The 13,839-nt window shown below is 40.5% G+C and overlaps 1 protein-coding gene across 2 annotated transcripts; it reads right to left on the reverse strand.

Annotated features, from left to right (window-relative positions):
* Positions 1 to 4,744: 4,744 nt before the first annotated feature.
* tdh (L-threonine dehydrogenase) lies at positions 4,745 to 11,480 on the reverse strand. Of its 2 annotated transcripts, none has more exons than XM_078273960.1 (9): positions 11,321 to 11,480; positions 9,380 to 9,574; positions 8,983 to 9,025; positions 8,814 to 8,884; positions 7,471 to 7,620; positions 7,175 to 7,347; positions 6,872 to 6,962; positions 6,242 to 6,511; positions 4,745 to 5,861 (listed from the first exon to the last, which is right to left on the reverse strand). In XM_078273960.1, exons 2-9 carry the CDS (start codon positions 9,564 to 9,566, stop codon positions 5,722 to 5,724), a joined length of 1,125 nt encoding a protein of 374 aa, XP_078130086.1. In that variant the 5' UTR covers positions 9,567 to 9,574; positions 11,321 to 11,480; the 3' UTR covers positions 4,745 to 5,721. The 2 variants fall into 2 exon arrangements, with proteins under 2 accessions (XP_078130086.1, XP_078130087.1); XM_078273961.1 differs by lacking the exon at positions 11,321 to 11,480 and adding an exon at positions 10,376 to 10,444.
* Between the last annotated feature and the right edge of the window lie 2,359 nt (positions 11,481 to 13,839).

Genomic DNA, 13,839 nt, shown 5'->3' on the forward strand with positions numbered 1-13,839 from the left:
CACAGCCACAGCCACGTCATAAAACATGCTACGTGTGCTGGGTCACGCAAGTTCAATGAACCCAAAACGACAGCCGAATATTATATACAGTATATTATATTGAAAATATAATTTTAGCATTCACCCGAAATGTAATAATTACAAATAACATTGTATAAAATAAACATATATTATCCTTGAAACAATATTTACATATCTTTCAATAGTTATATGCAATACCAATATATGTATTTTTGATCAGCCAATCAGCTGACATCAGTCCACTAATTTATTTGCAAGCTCCACCCAAAACGTAGCTATGATCTGCCCAACTCAAACAAAGCATTGCTTAATGTTTTCTTGCTACAACAGCCAATGTCGTAAGGTTTTTGCTGATGCATGTGATGCACGTAAGCCTCAGCTGTACAAGATCACAGTGTTCGAGCTTCTTTTTGTACTGACACAAATATCACAACCACACGTGATCATGAACATCTCAATACAGTGCAAAAAGCTATGAAGCTGCTTTGATTCACATAAATATGTAAGTCCCCTTATGTGACTTGTAATCAACATATAAGACAACATACTAACCTAAATAAACAACCAGTAACCAAGGCATTAGTAGAAAGCTATAGCTACCAGAAAGTAGCATCAGTAACATAAGTGGGCAGTGGTAGTGGATGTTACTGGGTGGTTGCTTTAGTCTCACCTTAAAGTTGCTGTTAGGGTGTTATAATGTGTTAAAGTTAACTGATTGCAAATAAACACTGTAAAAAGGAGTGTCCTTGAGCAACCTCTGGGTTATAAAAGCTTTCTGGGAAAACGTATCAGCCCTGTCAAAGGGAAAAGCTTTAGTCTTGATATGAGGGTGTGTTTACATATCTTGTGTGCCTAAGGACATAACACACATGTATAATATTTATTCATACTTAGAATGCCCAGGAATATGTTGTGTGTGTAGTTCTTTGAAAAAGGGTTAACTTGGGTCACCTTCAGGAGTTTTTTTTCTCAGGAAGGAACCACTGTTTAAAATGTTTATGTTACTAAACACACTTTTAGTTCCATGGGAATCTTAAATGCCACATCTTCTCGTCCTATTGCACATCTTTACCTGTGGTAATATAGTAAACAAGATCATGTCAGCTGTTGAGCAAGAGTCAGACAGTTTGACAGACATAATCAGTTAGTTTAGTACTGTAAACCTCTAAGCTGACCCTAGATTTGTGGTTAAAATTACCACTTGAAGCATGGGATTAAGGTGTGGTTGTGTAACAGGGTGTGAAGCCTGAAAGGGGTCTGTGACAGTGAATATTGTCAACCTGACTGTGTGCTACAAAGAAGCTGACAAAAGGAATCATTTTACCGTGCGGTATCGCTGCATCTGACCTCGTCATTCCTGTTTTTTTCCTTCTTTTTTCAACAAACCCTCAGAAAGTTCTCTGTATGTTACAGACATTTTGTCCTAGTTTAAAAAGGATTAAAAAAAACACTTTTACTATGCACTCGCTATGAAAAGGTCAGATCAGGTCAAAAACGTCATTCCAAATGTACAGTTCAGGGATCATTGAATCATAGAGCTCATAAATGTGACCATTATCCCAATGTCAAAATTGATTTTCTGACCAACGTAGTCCTGTTCCAGACTGCTGGAGCAGAGAAACTGCCATTAAAATGGTTTGCAAACGCATTTCCTCAACAACAGAAAAGAAGTTCAGTTCTTTATTGTCTCACAGGAGGATGTTCTTTTTCGCAGCAAGGCATCATAAAAACACAAAATAATAAACATAAAGACCATAAAACCCAGTGAGACTGTAATAAGTGCCAAAAGATTTTTGCTTCTTGACGAAGTCACTTCTGTCCGTCTCTAATTGTGAAACATCGTCACAAATGAGAAACAAAGAAGCCCCAAGACTGTAGGCTACTTTTTTGACTCAGCTGACTAAAAGCCAGTAGACATTTCTCTTGAGGCTAGAGGGAGAGAGGAAGGTGGTGGTTGCAGTGCCTTGGGTTCTATTACCATGGCAACATGTCTCAATGTGGAATAACAGCTGTGGCACAGAGTGTTATGGCGTTTCTGGCCCACTGCCCAGCAGCTCCCTCCCCTGGCCTTCTTTATGTTTTCGTCCTTCATTTTCTGCTCCGGTCCAACATTAGATGCTACATACTGTGAATCGTATTAAACTGATGACGAATAAAACACTGAGGGGCCCGGGGGATCGAGGAAGCCTCCTGATTGGCTGGCGGCAGGCTGGCGGGAGGTGGGCCTGTCGGCGTATGTGCATACCCAGGGAGACTGTTACATAAGACGCTGGTTTCCCTTACTAGAAAGAGAACAAAAGGTAGAATGTGCCTACAAGTGCCTCTTTATTTCTGTTTCAAAACACCTTCGTCCACCACCCTCCAATGGAAAGCTGTGTCTGGGAGGCACACATGTTGAGTCACATTAATAGGCTTGCAAAACAAAATTTGCATGTAGGAATGTGTTTCCCCTGAAACAGGTCTACATGTATGCATTACATGTGCCTGCGTGTGCTGTAAATCCTGAAAGATGTATGTTTATTTTCCTGCATTAGTCCACTGTAGGCTACTCTCAGTTCTTAAAGACCATCCCCCACTCTACACTAAATGTCAGGAAAAAGACACTCTGCTCCTGATGGCAGAAATTGAAATATAGCAGTACATTTGAACATAGCAAATCCAATGCAAATATTGATTTTTATTTGCAATTCCACATTGCTGCCAAATTCCTGAAGGTATACACATTGCAATCTTTCATATGAGGGAGGACAGAAATGACATAGTCTTATTTAAAAAGGACTTTAACATTTGGAATAGCTAAATAAGTTCCCTTTGTTGTCTCATCTTTTTTTGTGAACTGAACCCATTTTATGATTAACAAAAAACTACAAAAAACCAAAAAATGCTGCTGTTTTGCATTCAAAGGAAGAGGATGCAGTTTTGTAGTCATGACAGTAAGTATGATTGAGATACTTTGGAGTCCAATTCCATGAGGTGTTAACATTGTTTTGTCTTCACCCGTTATATGAGCTGCAAAATCTTAGGAAAACAAAAATAATATTATTTGCAGAACTTCTGCTGGATGTGAGAACGGTGTGAAATCATTCCTACTTACAAGGAGGTGTGAAAATAAATGTCTGCATACACTTGTTAAAAATTATGAAAAAAATGATAATCTTTCAATCCAAACCGGAGAGCACTCCTGCTGTTTTATTGACCCACATTCACAGAGGAGAGGTGCTAATTATTGATGAGAGTTTGTGTAGTGTTTGGTTGAAATGAAAGCCTGCGTGCTCTTCAGTCTGAGTTGTTCATGATTGAGACCAAATGGAAAAATGCACCTCACCTTACTTTACATTACATTTATTTCAGCTGAATGAAGCAAATCTCGTTGCACTCAGTCTGTCTTCCCTCTGTGCTCTTTTCTCTCTGCAGCACAACGGCATAACAAAACCAACCAAGGTCACCCAGAACAGCTCCAATTACTGACACAGAGAAATTGAAGAAAGGCTATCAAGCGTGTAGTGAAGGACATTGCTGTCCTCAGGGTTACAGTTTATGATCCTATTCGTTGAAGAAAATACAGCAGTTTCGGTTTAGTGCATTTATTGATGTGCTGAGAAGGACACTTTTCTCATCTGGGTTAGTTTAACTAGAGTATGGTTGAATATCAGTATGCCTGCAATATTAACCCTACTGCTCTCTACTCAATCGTTTTGGGGAAATACATTTGGATACTTGTATCAGTTAGACACACACTGGAGAAAATATAAACCAAAAGCAGACAGTTCAGTGAAACATGCTACATTTTCAGTCTGTCTTACCGCTCATGTGCGCCACACTTTGTTATAAATATGAAATATGCATAGGGTAAGATTTGTTGTTGTGTTGTATGGTGTACACTATAAATATTGTTAATCATATTCACGGTTCATCCACATCCAGTATTAAAACATTAACTTCCATTTTTACACTCCATGCTAAAACAAGTTATCAATTTATCAGTCCACAATATATCATTACAATCGCCAATGTAATTTAATCTGTACTCAACAACACAGTTACAGTTACAGTTATGGCTGCAGCTGCACAATGATTCTGAGTATTGATGTTTCACAAAATAGCAATTTCAGTTTGAGCATTGCACAAGAATGCAAATTGTGCAAATTGCACAAGACAAAGCTTTAACTTTAAATGGCACTAAGGCTATATATATAGCTGCACAGTTTAGTAGAAAGACAAGGAAAGCGGGTTCACGTTGCGTAAAACGGTATTTTCGCATTATATGCGGTATCGCATATTAGAGGGCATGCATCCTGCATGTCACTACATGTAAGTTTTACTCTACAGAATGCCCATCAAGATCACTAAATGCATGCTCTGCATCTTATCTGCTGTGGGTTACACACGGCCAGTAATGCTGTAAGTGATACCTAGCTAATGCTCGAAAGCTTGCGTAACTCACAACCCAGAAAGACTGCTTGGCTTCTATGCTTTAAAACAAATATTACAAATGTAACTCTTTAAGTGAAGACAGACCCCTGTTAACAGGAGTGAAGTGTCTACAGTGAGGACATTTTGTACTCAAATATTTGCCACAACGTGTTCTCCACCACTCAGAGGGTAAGAACTAAGGTAACTTGCTAATGCGGTATATTAATAAAAGAGAGTCTGCATGAACCTGTTAGATTAAATTCTCTTCATGTTGTGACGGTGTGAAAAGGACAACAGAAACTGGCAGAGGTATGTGGAAAATATTTTATTTATTTATTGTGTGATTGAAGAACAGACTTTCACATAGAAACCACTTTCAGCATTTCTTATACAAAATGTTGAAATACAGAAACCACCAAATGTGGCCAAACGTAAATGTGGCATACAGCTTCACATTTCCCTTTTGTGTTAAAATAATCCCACTAGAGTCGATGAAAAAAATAAAATAACATAAAAGTGGAGAGGAACGCTTAGAAACAAAAGTGTTAAGAAATGCTTTCACTTGATGAAGCATGTTTTAACACCAACAGACAGAATAAATAATGTTAACGTGGAATAAACAGAAGAACAATTCTTAAAAATTATCGCCCTGCACTGCTCAAAATACAGATGCGCCGTATCAGAAATCGCCCCGCAGGTGATTAGACTCATTTACCTGTCAGTACTTTTAAGATATGAATCTGTGTAAAGTGCATCAAAGGACCCAACTTGTGTGTTTGTACACCTCTCAATACAAAGTACCTAATTTAAGCCCCAGGACAACCTTTTGAAATGTAGCAGAAAACAAAACCCTGAACAATTTGGATCTCCAAAGAAAAACTGGTCAGAAATACACAATGCAACATTCTCACTTTGTTAAATTGATTTTTGCAACAGTGCACAATTTTGCACAATTGATCAACATGCAAGTCATCTTGTATTACATCCAAACAAGTTTTCACAGGCCACTTGTTATCCCCGATACTGCTGACAGCCTTCCATTGACAGACTGCTCTTTGCCCAAATCTCCAAGCAGAAGGATGAGCAAAAAGAGCAAAGCAGGGGTAGTTAGACAGGAGCAGGGAGGATTGTCTAGCCTGCACTGACATTTACATTCTGGAGAAATGGTAGACTTATGCCAGGCAAGCACAGCCCTTCTTATTTTACAGAGTAGTGAGAGAACGACGATAGTTACTCTATTCTCTTTGGTCAGTCTGTACATTATGTACAAAGAACACACGTCTGCCATCAGTTAGCACGAGCCATGAGCGTCTCGGCGCCAAAGTAGTTAAGCATCGTCTGGACGAGCTCTGGAAGATCATAATCGTGCTTCCAGCCCCAGTCCTTCCGTGCATTGGAGTCGTCAAAGTTCATTGGCCAACTGTCAGCTGGTAAGAAAGACATAAGCGAGACACAGAATTTAACTTTTCAAAAAAAAAACTTTTTGATTAAAGTTAACTAACTTCAGATCTGTGTTTGCCAATAACCTTAAAGCAAGACTATGCAACTTTTGAAATAAGAAACACACAATCTTCCCCTTGCAAATGAAAACAACAATTTATGAGAAATAAAATACACCCAGAGGTTTTGCTCACTTGCTTGTGGTTAACTTTGTTCTCTATGTTTTAGCATGTCAGATAACAAACGATGATGTCTTTAAAGCGGCTGACTCAAGAGAATCTTAGGAAATGAAGGTAAAAATGTTTAATTGTCTAGTATTTAGCAGTTGTGGCCACATCGGTCAGTGTGCATCAAAAAGGGGACTTACCAATGGCCTGCCGTACATGGTCAACGTCATACGTGACCTCCAGCTCGGGCATCTGCTTCTGGAGCTCCTGGGCCAGTTCCTCGGGGGTGAAGCTCATGGCGTTGATGTTGTAGGTCCTCATGCTCAGCGTGTCAACTGGCGCCTCCATCACCTCCAGCGTGGCACGCAGGCAGTCGTCAATGTACATCATGGGCAGCCGCGTGTCGGGTCTCAAGTTGCACTCAAACTTGCCACTTTTGATTGCATCGTGGAAAATCTGGACGGCATAGTCTGGTCAGAGGCAGAAATAAAAACATTACGGTTCAACAAATTCTGAAATAAGCCCTTCTGATGAACTATAAAATTAAAAAAGGAACAAGTGCAACACTGAAGAAGTATTTGAATTTCAAAATATTCAACGAAACTGCTGTTATGACTGATTTTGGGTGTGTTAGCTTTTTAGACAAGTGAAAAAATGGCAATATTGCATTGAGTTATCTGCTGGCCTAAAAATACAACAGGCCACGACAACTCTCTGCAGTAAGTCAGTAACATAACAAACTTGTGACATGACAGGAGCGGTACAGGAATAGATGTCCATTAAAATTGAAACCTTGTGCTGGTATATGATCTGAATTTCATCTCTCTCACCTGTTGTACCACCCCCGGGCATGGAGTCAGCAGAAATGATTCCAGGGTAGCGGAGACAGCGGAAGTCCAGGCCATAACGATGGTGGTAGTACTGTCAAAGAAAAGACAGGAATCCATTATTGATAACACATTTAACATTTTCAATGGGTTTTTATAGCCAATACCAATATGCTACATTACATGTTACAACTTAAATATAAGAAGAGAAGAATAATGCCATGTTAAACTGCCAATATATCCAGTGTATCGTTTATGTGGGGTCTGGTTTTGGAATGACAAAAAGAAAGAAATCTGAATTCTAACCTCTCCCATCAGCTCAGCATGGACTTTTGAAACACCATAGATGGTGCGAGGTCTCTGCACACAGAGATCTGGCGTAGGGTTGCGGGGAGAAGTGGGACCAAAGGCACCGATGGTGCTCGGGACAAACAGACGCAATCCGTGCTCTGCTGCAATGTCTAAGATGTTGTGAAGCCCTAAGAAACAGACAAAGAACCATACCATTAGGACACCACACTTCACCCACATTTGAGGGGACGTTGTCGTGATTGTCAGATTCAATCTTTAGACCCGATAAGACGAAGTTAGCAAGTGCTCACCGTTGATGTTTACAGAGCGCGCCAGGGCCACGTTAGCCTCTCCAACAGCACTGAGGAGGGCGCTGTAGTGAACCAGCCAAGTGATGCGGTTGTTCACCACGATCTCCCGCAGGTTCTTGTAGTCCAGGATGTCTGAGTAGATGAAGGGGCCTGACGGTGAAAGAGATGATTAAAGATTTTATAAATCAACTGCTCAATTCATCTGTGTGTCTCAGGGTCAATACCAGCTTGTAATAGACTGATTATCTGTCCTTCCGCTTTCTTAGAAGCAATTCTCAAACAGCAGTTAACTAGCTCTTAATTTGTTGTATGTATGTATGTATGTTTCTTTCCTGTTACATGAATTCTAGTTGGATTTTGTTTGCAACGCAAAGCTGTTACATTCAGTATGTCTTTGGACAGCTCATTACTGGACATTGGCAGAACATGCGTCACCGTGCGTCACATATTGATTCGGCAGAATTTATTACCAACATTGCCAGGAAAATGTGACTTCCTCTTGCGCTTCAATGAAAGATAATCAATAAGAACCATATAGGCTTTATTTGATAACACTGTTGTTCTATTTGGCAATACAGCTGTGGTACATTTGTAACACATTAACAACCTTCATTGCCAAATGTCTGAATTTTTAAAGGTCCTATGATAAGCTGCTTTTTGGATGCTTTTTTATAGGCCTTAGTGGTCCCCTAATACTGTATCTGAAGTCTCTTTCCCAAAATTCAGCCTTGGTGCAGAATTACAGCTACTAGAGCCGGTCCCACAATGAGCTTTACTTAGGATGTGCCATTTCTGTGTCTGTAGCTTTCAATACTATTGAGGAGGAGAGAGGGGTTTACATGTTTACAAGCCATGATGTCTCTCTTTTTCTCATAGGCAGGCCAAATTCTCTGGCCTAACCTTTCCCCTTATGACATCATATAGGGAAGAGTCCAGATTGGCCCATCTGAGCTTACTTTTTCTCAAAGGCAGAGCAGGATACCCAGGGCTTGGTTTACACCTATCGCCATTTCTAGCCACTGGGGGACCATAGGCAGGCTGGGGGAACTTATATTAATGTTAAAGAAACCTCATAAAGTGATATTTCCATGCCATGGGACCTTTAAAGGGTTCTTATATTAGTCATTGCTACACTCACCAGAGGAACGCAACTTTGATGTAATGAAAGACAGCCTAGACACGTAAGTCTGGTTTCTTGAAGTTGAATGGCTCAAATGAATGTATGAATCAGAATCTGTCTTAAAAGTAAAAATTAAACACTGTAAAAAGTGTAAGTTGGAATCTGAATAATTCCAGACTGCTGAACTCAGTTCGTATCCAGTACAGTATATGAGTCGACTCACCGCTGTGGAAAACGTTGCTTGGAGGTTTCCTGATGTCAGACAGAATGACGTTGTTCTTTCCAAACCTCTTTCTGTGAAGCAAGAAGTCAATGTTATACAACTTGAAAAATACCAGTTCTCACACTGTTGCAGTGTATCAGACAGTCGACAAACTAATTAGAAATCTTACCTCAACAATTTGGCGAGCCCCACCCCGAGCTGCCCAAGGCCACCTGCATTAGACAGAGAGAGAGACAGAAACACTAGGTGTCATCAGAGGACTCTGCACACATCAGCAAATCAGCAGCAGCTAATAATCATCAGTACCCGTTTCCATGGAGACCGAAGTAACTAAGAAGGAGAGTGCGCCATAAGAAAAAAAGGTCATAGCACTTGATGCCTACACTTTGTTTTTAACTGTCATCCCATTCTGCTTCCATTGCCAAACGTGTTAAAAATCCTACTGGCTTTGAATCTTTACCAGCTCACAACTTTTCTAAAAAATGCTGTTGGATCTCTTGTCAAAAAGGATTGTGCTCTACTTGTTTAACAGGGTTGTTAAATACCAAAAAACAAATGCTGCGTACCTGTGATAAGCACCTTGGGGTGGTCTGTTTCTGAGAAGGACACAGAGTGGAAGCTGGCATCAGAAGTCACCTGCCGAGGGGAGAAGCTGATGTTGCGTACAGCCACAGTTAGGGGCTGGCAGCTGCACCCCGGGGTGCTGAGCAGGGCCTGCTTGGCCACCTTACTGAGGGTTCTGAAGACAGGCATGCTGGTACCTGCGGAGGAAAAAAAAGTATGATCACGTTAGGGTTAAAATCTGTCAAATTCCACAGGCATGAGTGAAATTCAATGTGTCATGAGTTTTTTTTTTTTTTTTTCTTTAAAGAGCAGGGACATTTCCCTTTTTTCCACTATTTGAAAGCCACTTTAGATCTAGATATTTTTAATATGTTTGACTGCCATCAGTAAATGTTTTGGCCAAGGCATTAAGTTCTGTGTCAAGAGATTCTGGCTCCTCTCCAGACCCTAGGCGCCGAGAGACAGACAGTCTGAGGACTAGACGACAAAACTGGCACTGAGGGAGACGATTTAATTTAAACTTCTTATAAATGTACCTGCGGCCAAATGGTGGAACTCGCAAAAGTTACACATCTACAGAAAAATAACATTGAAAAACGGTCTGAGACGCGAGAAAATGTGGCAGCACAGAAGACACGTAGGCTTCAGCTAAATGCAAATGATAAGGACAGGCTGTTTCCAAAGAGGCGCAACGGCGCACTCGAGCGCTTAGCAACCCCACTCACAGCCTGTTAGCTTTTACATTTAATTGTTATGGGACATTACTCTAGATATATATTCCATCATGCATTTCATTAAGTAGAAATGCACACGACTACACAAAGGATGGAAAACTGAGTCAGCACAATGAAAGCAGCTCTCAAAACTGCATGTGCATCATTTAAATAAGTTAACAGCGCAGAAGGTTTAATCTAATGAAAAGCCTTTGTTGATTCGTTCATCACTGAGCCGCCTCGACTTTAGCGTAACGCATCATTTCAGAAGTGTAGGCTACTCACCGTGACAACTGCGAGCTTCCAAAAAGGAAGGAAGAGAGCAACTTGAGAGTATATATACGACCCTGCCTTCAGGGAGAGCCAATGAGGGAAAGAGGGCGTACAGAAGCAGACGAAAACAACTGGTGCCAAGAACAGGTCGACCATTAATGGGACAGCATTTAAATATCTTTGGAACGATCTAGAGAACTTGAGGGATCTTTTTAATTCTCATTTGGACTAAAACATATAACATGTAGTATATAGCCTACAGAAGAGTATTCTTATTTAAAGGGAGATCATAGATTAAGCATCATTAACAGCTAAAGTTTTAGACTATTTTTCGCGGATGTGCATGTCTTGCATGCATGTGGCACTGACCCTTTGCCCTCCTCATAGCATGTGCCATCCACTGTTGTGCCAACATGGTTATGTGCCTGTAAGGCAGTTGTGTAACAGGGGGCTCAGAGCTGTCCCCCTCTCTGGCACCTGATGCGGGGCGTTGTGGTGGATCTTATCATGTAATTCCTTGAGGAAAGGGTTGCTGATCTACATTTAGTGTGGCTGCTTTTCCACGTGGACTGTGGTGGTGGTGAGCAGTCTACTATACTACTTTAGATATATCTTTATAAATGGGGATCAGTGAGACGCAGTCAGCCATCCAGACAAATGAAACCAGGCCAGTGCGCCGGAGTGAAGCCGTCTTTTGGCACACGGCCTGAGCTCAATACGTCACTGTTACAGTAGCCTGATAATATAATTAAGAAGGGGTCTTTGCTTTGACCAGAAAAGCACATTGTACTTATATAAAAGAAGCACAATAATAGAGACAACGCGTTGACAAATTAAATACAGGATTGTAGGCTACATGTTGATACATCAGGCTCAAATTATTTAAAACACATTTCAGTTTCTAAATCTGAGCGGACGAGGCTAATACATACAATTCAACGGAAGCAGTTTACTTACCAGTTAATCTTCAGGACTATAAGCTGCACAAACTCCTGTCTGACTGGCTTTCTGAGAATAAGAGAAGATGCGGCTTCCTCCTTTGAGCTTCAGCGCTCTAACGCGATGTCCGTGTTAACTCCGGCCGGTGTTGCATCAGCTTCGTCTTCAAGCTATATATCATCGACCATCTGGTTTCAGGGGAAGCCGGCTTTCTCTCTGATTGGTGGAGCCCCGAAGGTGCGGTCCCCACAGACCCCGCCCCGCCCGCAGCATGGCTGCAAATCCTTTTTGTGCATCCATTCACTGGCGGTCAAGTCTGAGGCCACGAGTGCTGTTTTACGCAATGTCTCCCAAAACTGATTCTACACATGTGGAGACATGTGAGCGCGGTGATTTACACTTTGTGTAGATTAATCAGTGATGTATAGCCTGATATAAAACTGGTGGAGAGGTAGAGGATTAAGTTAGGCTATATTCTATGAAAATGATTGGTTGTTTCATTATTCAGCCGCCACTTTTTCGATTATTAGGCTATATCAGAAAAAGTGATGTCACATTTTCCCAGAGCCCAAATATACCTATTTAAATAGCTTGTTTAATCAGATCAACCGTCTAAAACCCAAACATATTCAGTTTCCTATACTAGAAATGTACAGAATGTAACTTAATGTAAAGAATGTATTGCATTTTTGCTTAAAAAGTCGATTATTAAAACGACTGCAGATTTATTTTCTGTCGATTGACAAATCAGTTAATTGACTAATAATTTCAGCTCCAGTATGTCATACTCTTAACACATTATAAGTACCGGTATGCTATACTTTATGTCAACAGTATGTCTAAAAATATATAAAATGTGACTGTTGTACTAATGAAAAATAGTACTAATGTACTGTTTATATGGTTGTTCCATTTCATCAAGTGGCAACACTATAGATGTGTATAAAGCATCATTTTACATGTTTCCACAAAAGCCTAAAATTTATTTTCTTTGGAAACTTTGGGATTTGGAATTTAAAATAAATTCTGTGGGTTTGAACGTTTGGCCACATAGTGCCAGTCTGTAATGACTGATGCATCGATGGGTCAATGGGGTTTAAACAGACTTTAAAGTAATTATTTATCTTCTCATGTCCTGTACTATAACCACTGTATAGTAAAGCAATATCTCACCACAGTACAACAGAAGTGCTGCAGCAGGACAGTAACAACAAGTAAGATCATATCACCTCACGTCTATGCTGCAGATATAAAAGGTCTATACAAATACTGACACACGTCAACAAGTATCTGGACACGAAGCAAAATAAAAGATTAACCTAATGCATTAAACACTATAAATGATTAGCAAATTATAATGTTTGTAAAAGGACTTAACACTGTGTTGTGGCTGCAACTGCAGGGTTTTGTGACCATACAGGAAAAAGGGAGGGGTGAAACTCTACAGCATCTTTGATTTGAATGTAACAGAATCCATTCATGTTTATCAAGGGAAAGATATGATGTGTACACACAGTCTGTTTGACTTTGTGTTTGCAGTAGAAAGAGGAGGGCCAAAGAGGTTGACAATTTCTCCTAGGGGAGCGAGCGATGGGTGGGATTTAGATCTGTGCTGGCATGTGAGTGGTCGACGGGTGCACACCCCCACGCCTGTCATCACCAGGAAGGCAAACAAGCTAATCTGTAAACTGACACACTTTTGCTAAAAACTAAATTCTTCATTCCCAGGGAACATGAGAAGGAAATGATACCTGATAACTGTGAGATGACACAGTTTGTTTTTAGTGTTAGTATGGTGAAGCAAGGCCTAAGGCTAAGAACATCTGGGCAGCAAAGACAAAAAACCACATGGGTTCCACTTGACACCTAAGTGAGGGCAAACACAGTCCTCCATTTTTCCAAGAGGCTGCCAAGGCTTTCAACCATGAAATTAGAGTGGTGACAGACCCAAGGCCACATTGATATGGAGAGAAGAGTGATGGCTGGACAGTAGCACTGTAAACACTGGCTGCCATCACATGCCTCCAACGAAGCAGCTGATCCCTGGCTATTTATTCCCCCGTCGCCTCATCAGATGATCATTTTGTCACAGCGATGGCAACATATTTAGTGAGGTGGTTGGTTTGCTGTTTACCAATTCTTGGACAAGGGGATGGTATGAGAAATCGAATTTGAAGTTATAGATATATATATATATGTATATATCAACACCTTATATACCAATGGACTACAGATGGAAATTAGCCCTTGGGCTACAATCTGGCACTTTTACGTGTACTGTTGTACATGTTCATCAAATGTGCATTGTCCTAAAAATAATAAATACAATAAATATAGAGTTGTTATGATGAATGTTTTAGCATATCTAGCTCATTAGCTGTGAAATGCTCTACAATGTTTCACCAGCTAGTCACTCACGCTTGGTGTTGGGCAGGTAGCGTGGGGTTTTTATTGCTTTATCATAAGAACAGCTGCATGCTGCGAATAGAAACTGGGTTAATGAAAGAGACTTAAAACAAGTAAGTTAGGGGTTTTAA

This window comes from Sander vitreus, chromosome 18 (assembly GCF_031162955.1).
Source record: "Sander vitreus isolate 19-12246 chromosome 18, sanVit1, whole genome shotgun sequence".
Lineage (NCBI taxonomy): Eukaryota > Metazoa > Chordata > Actinopteri > Perciformes > Percidae > Sander > Sander vitreus.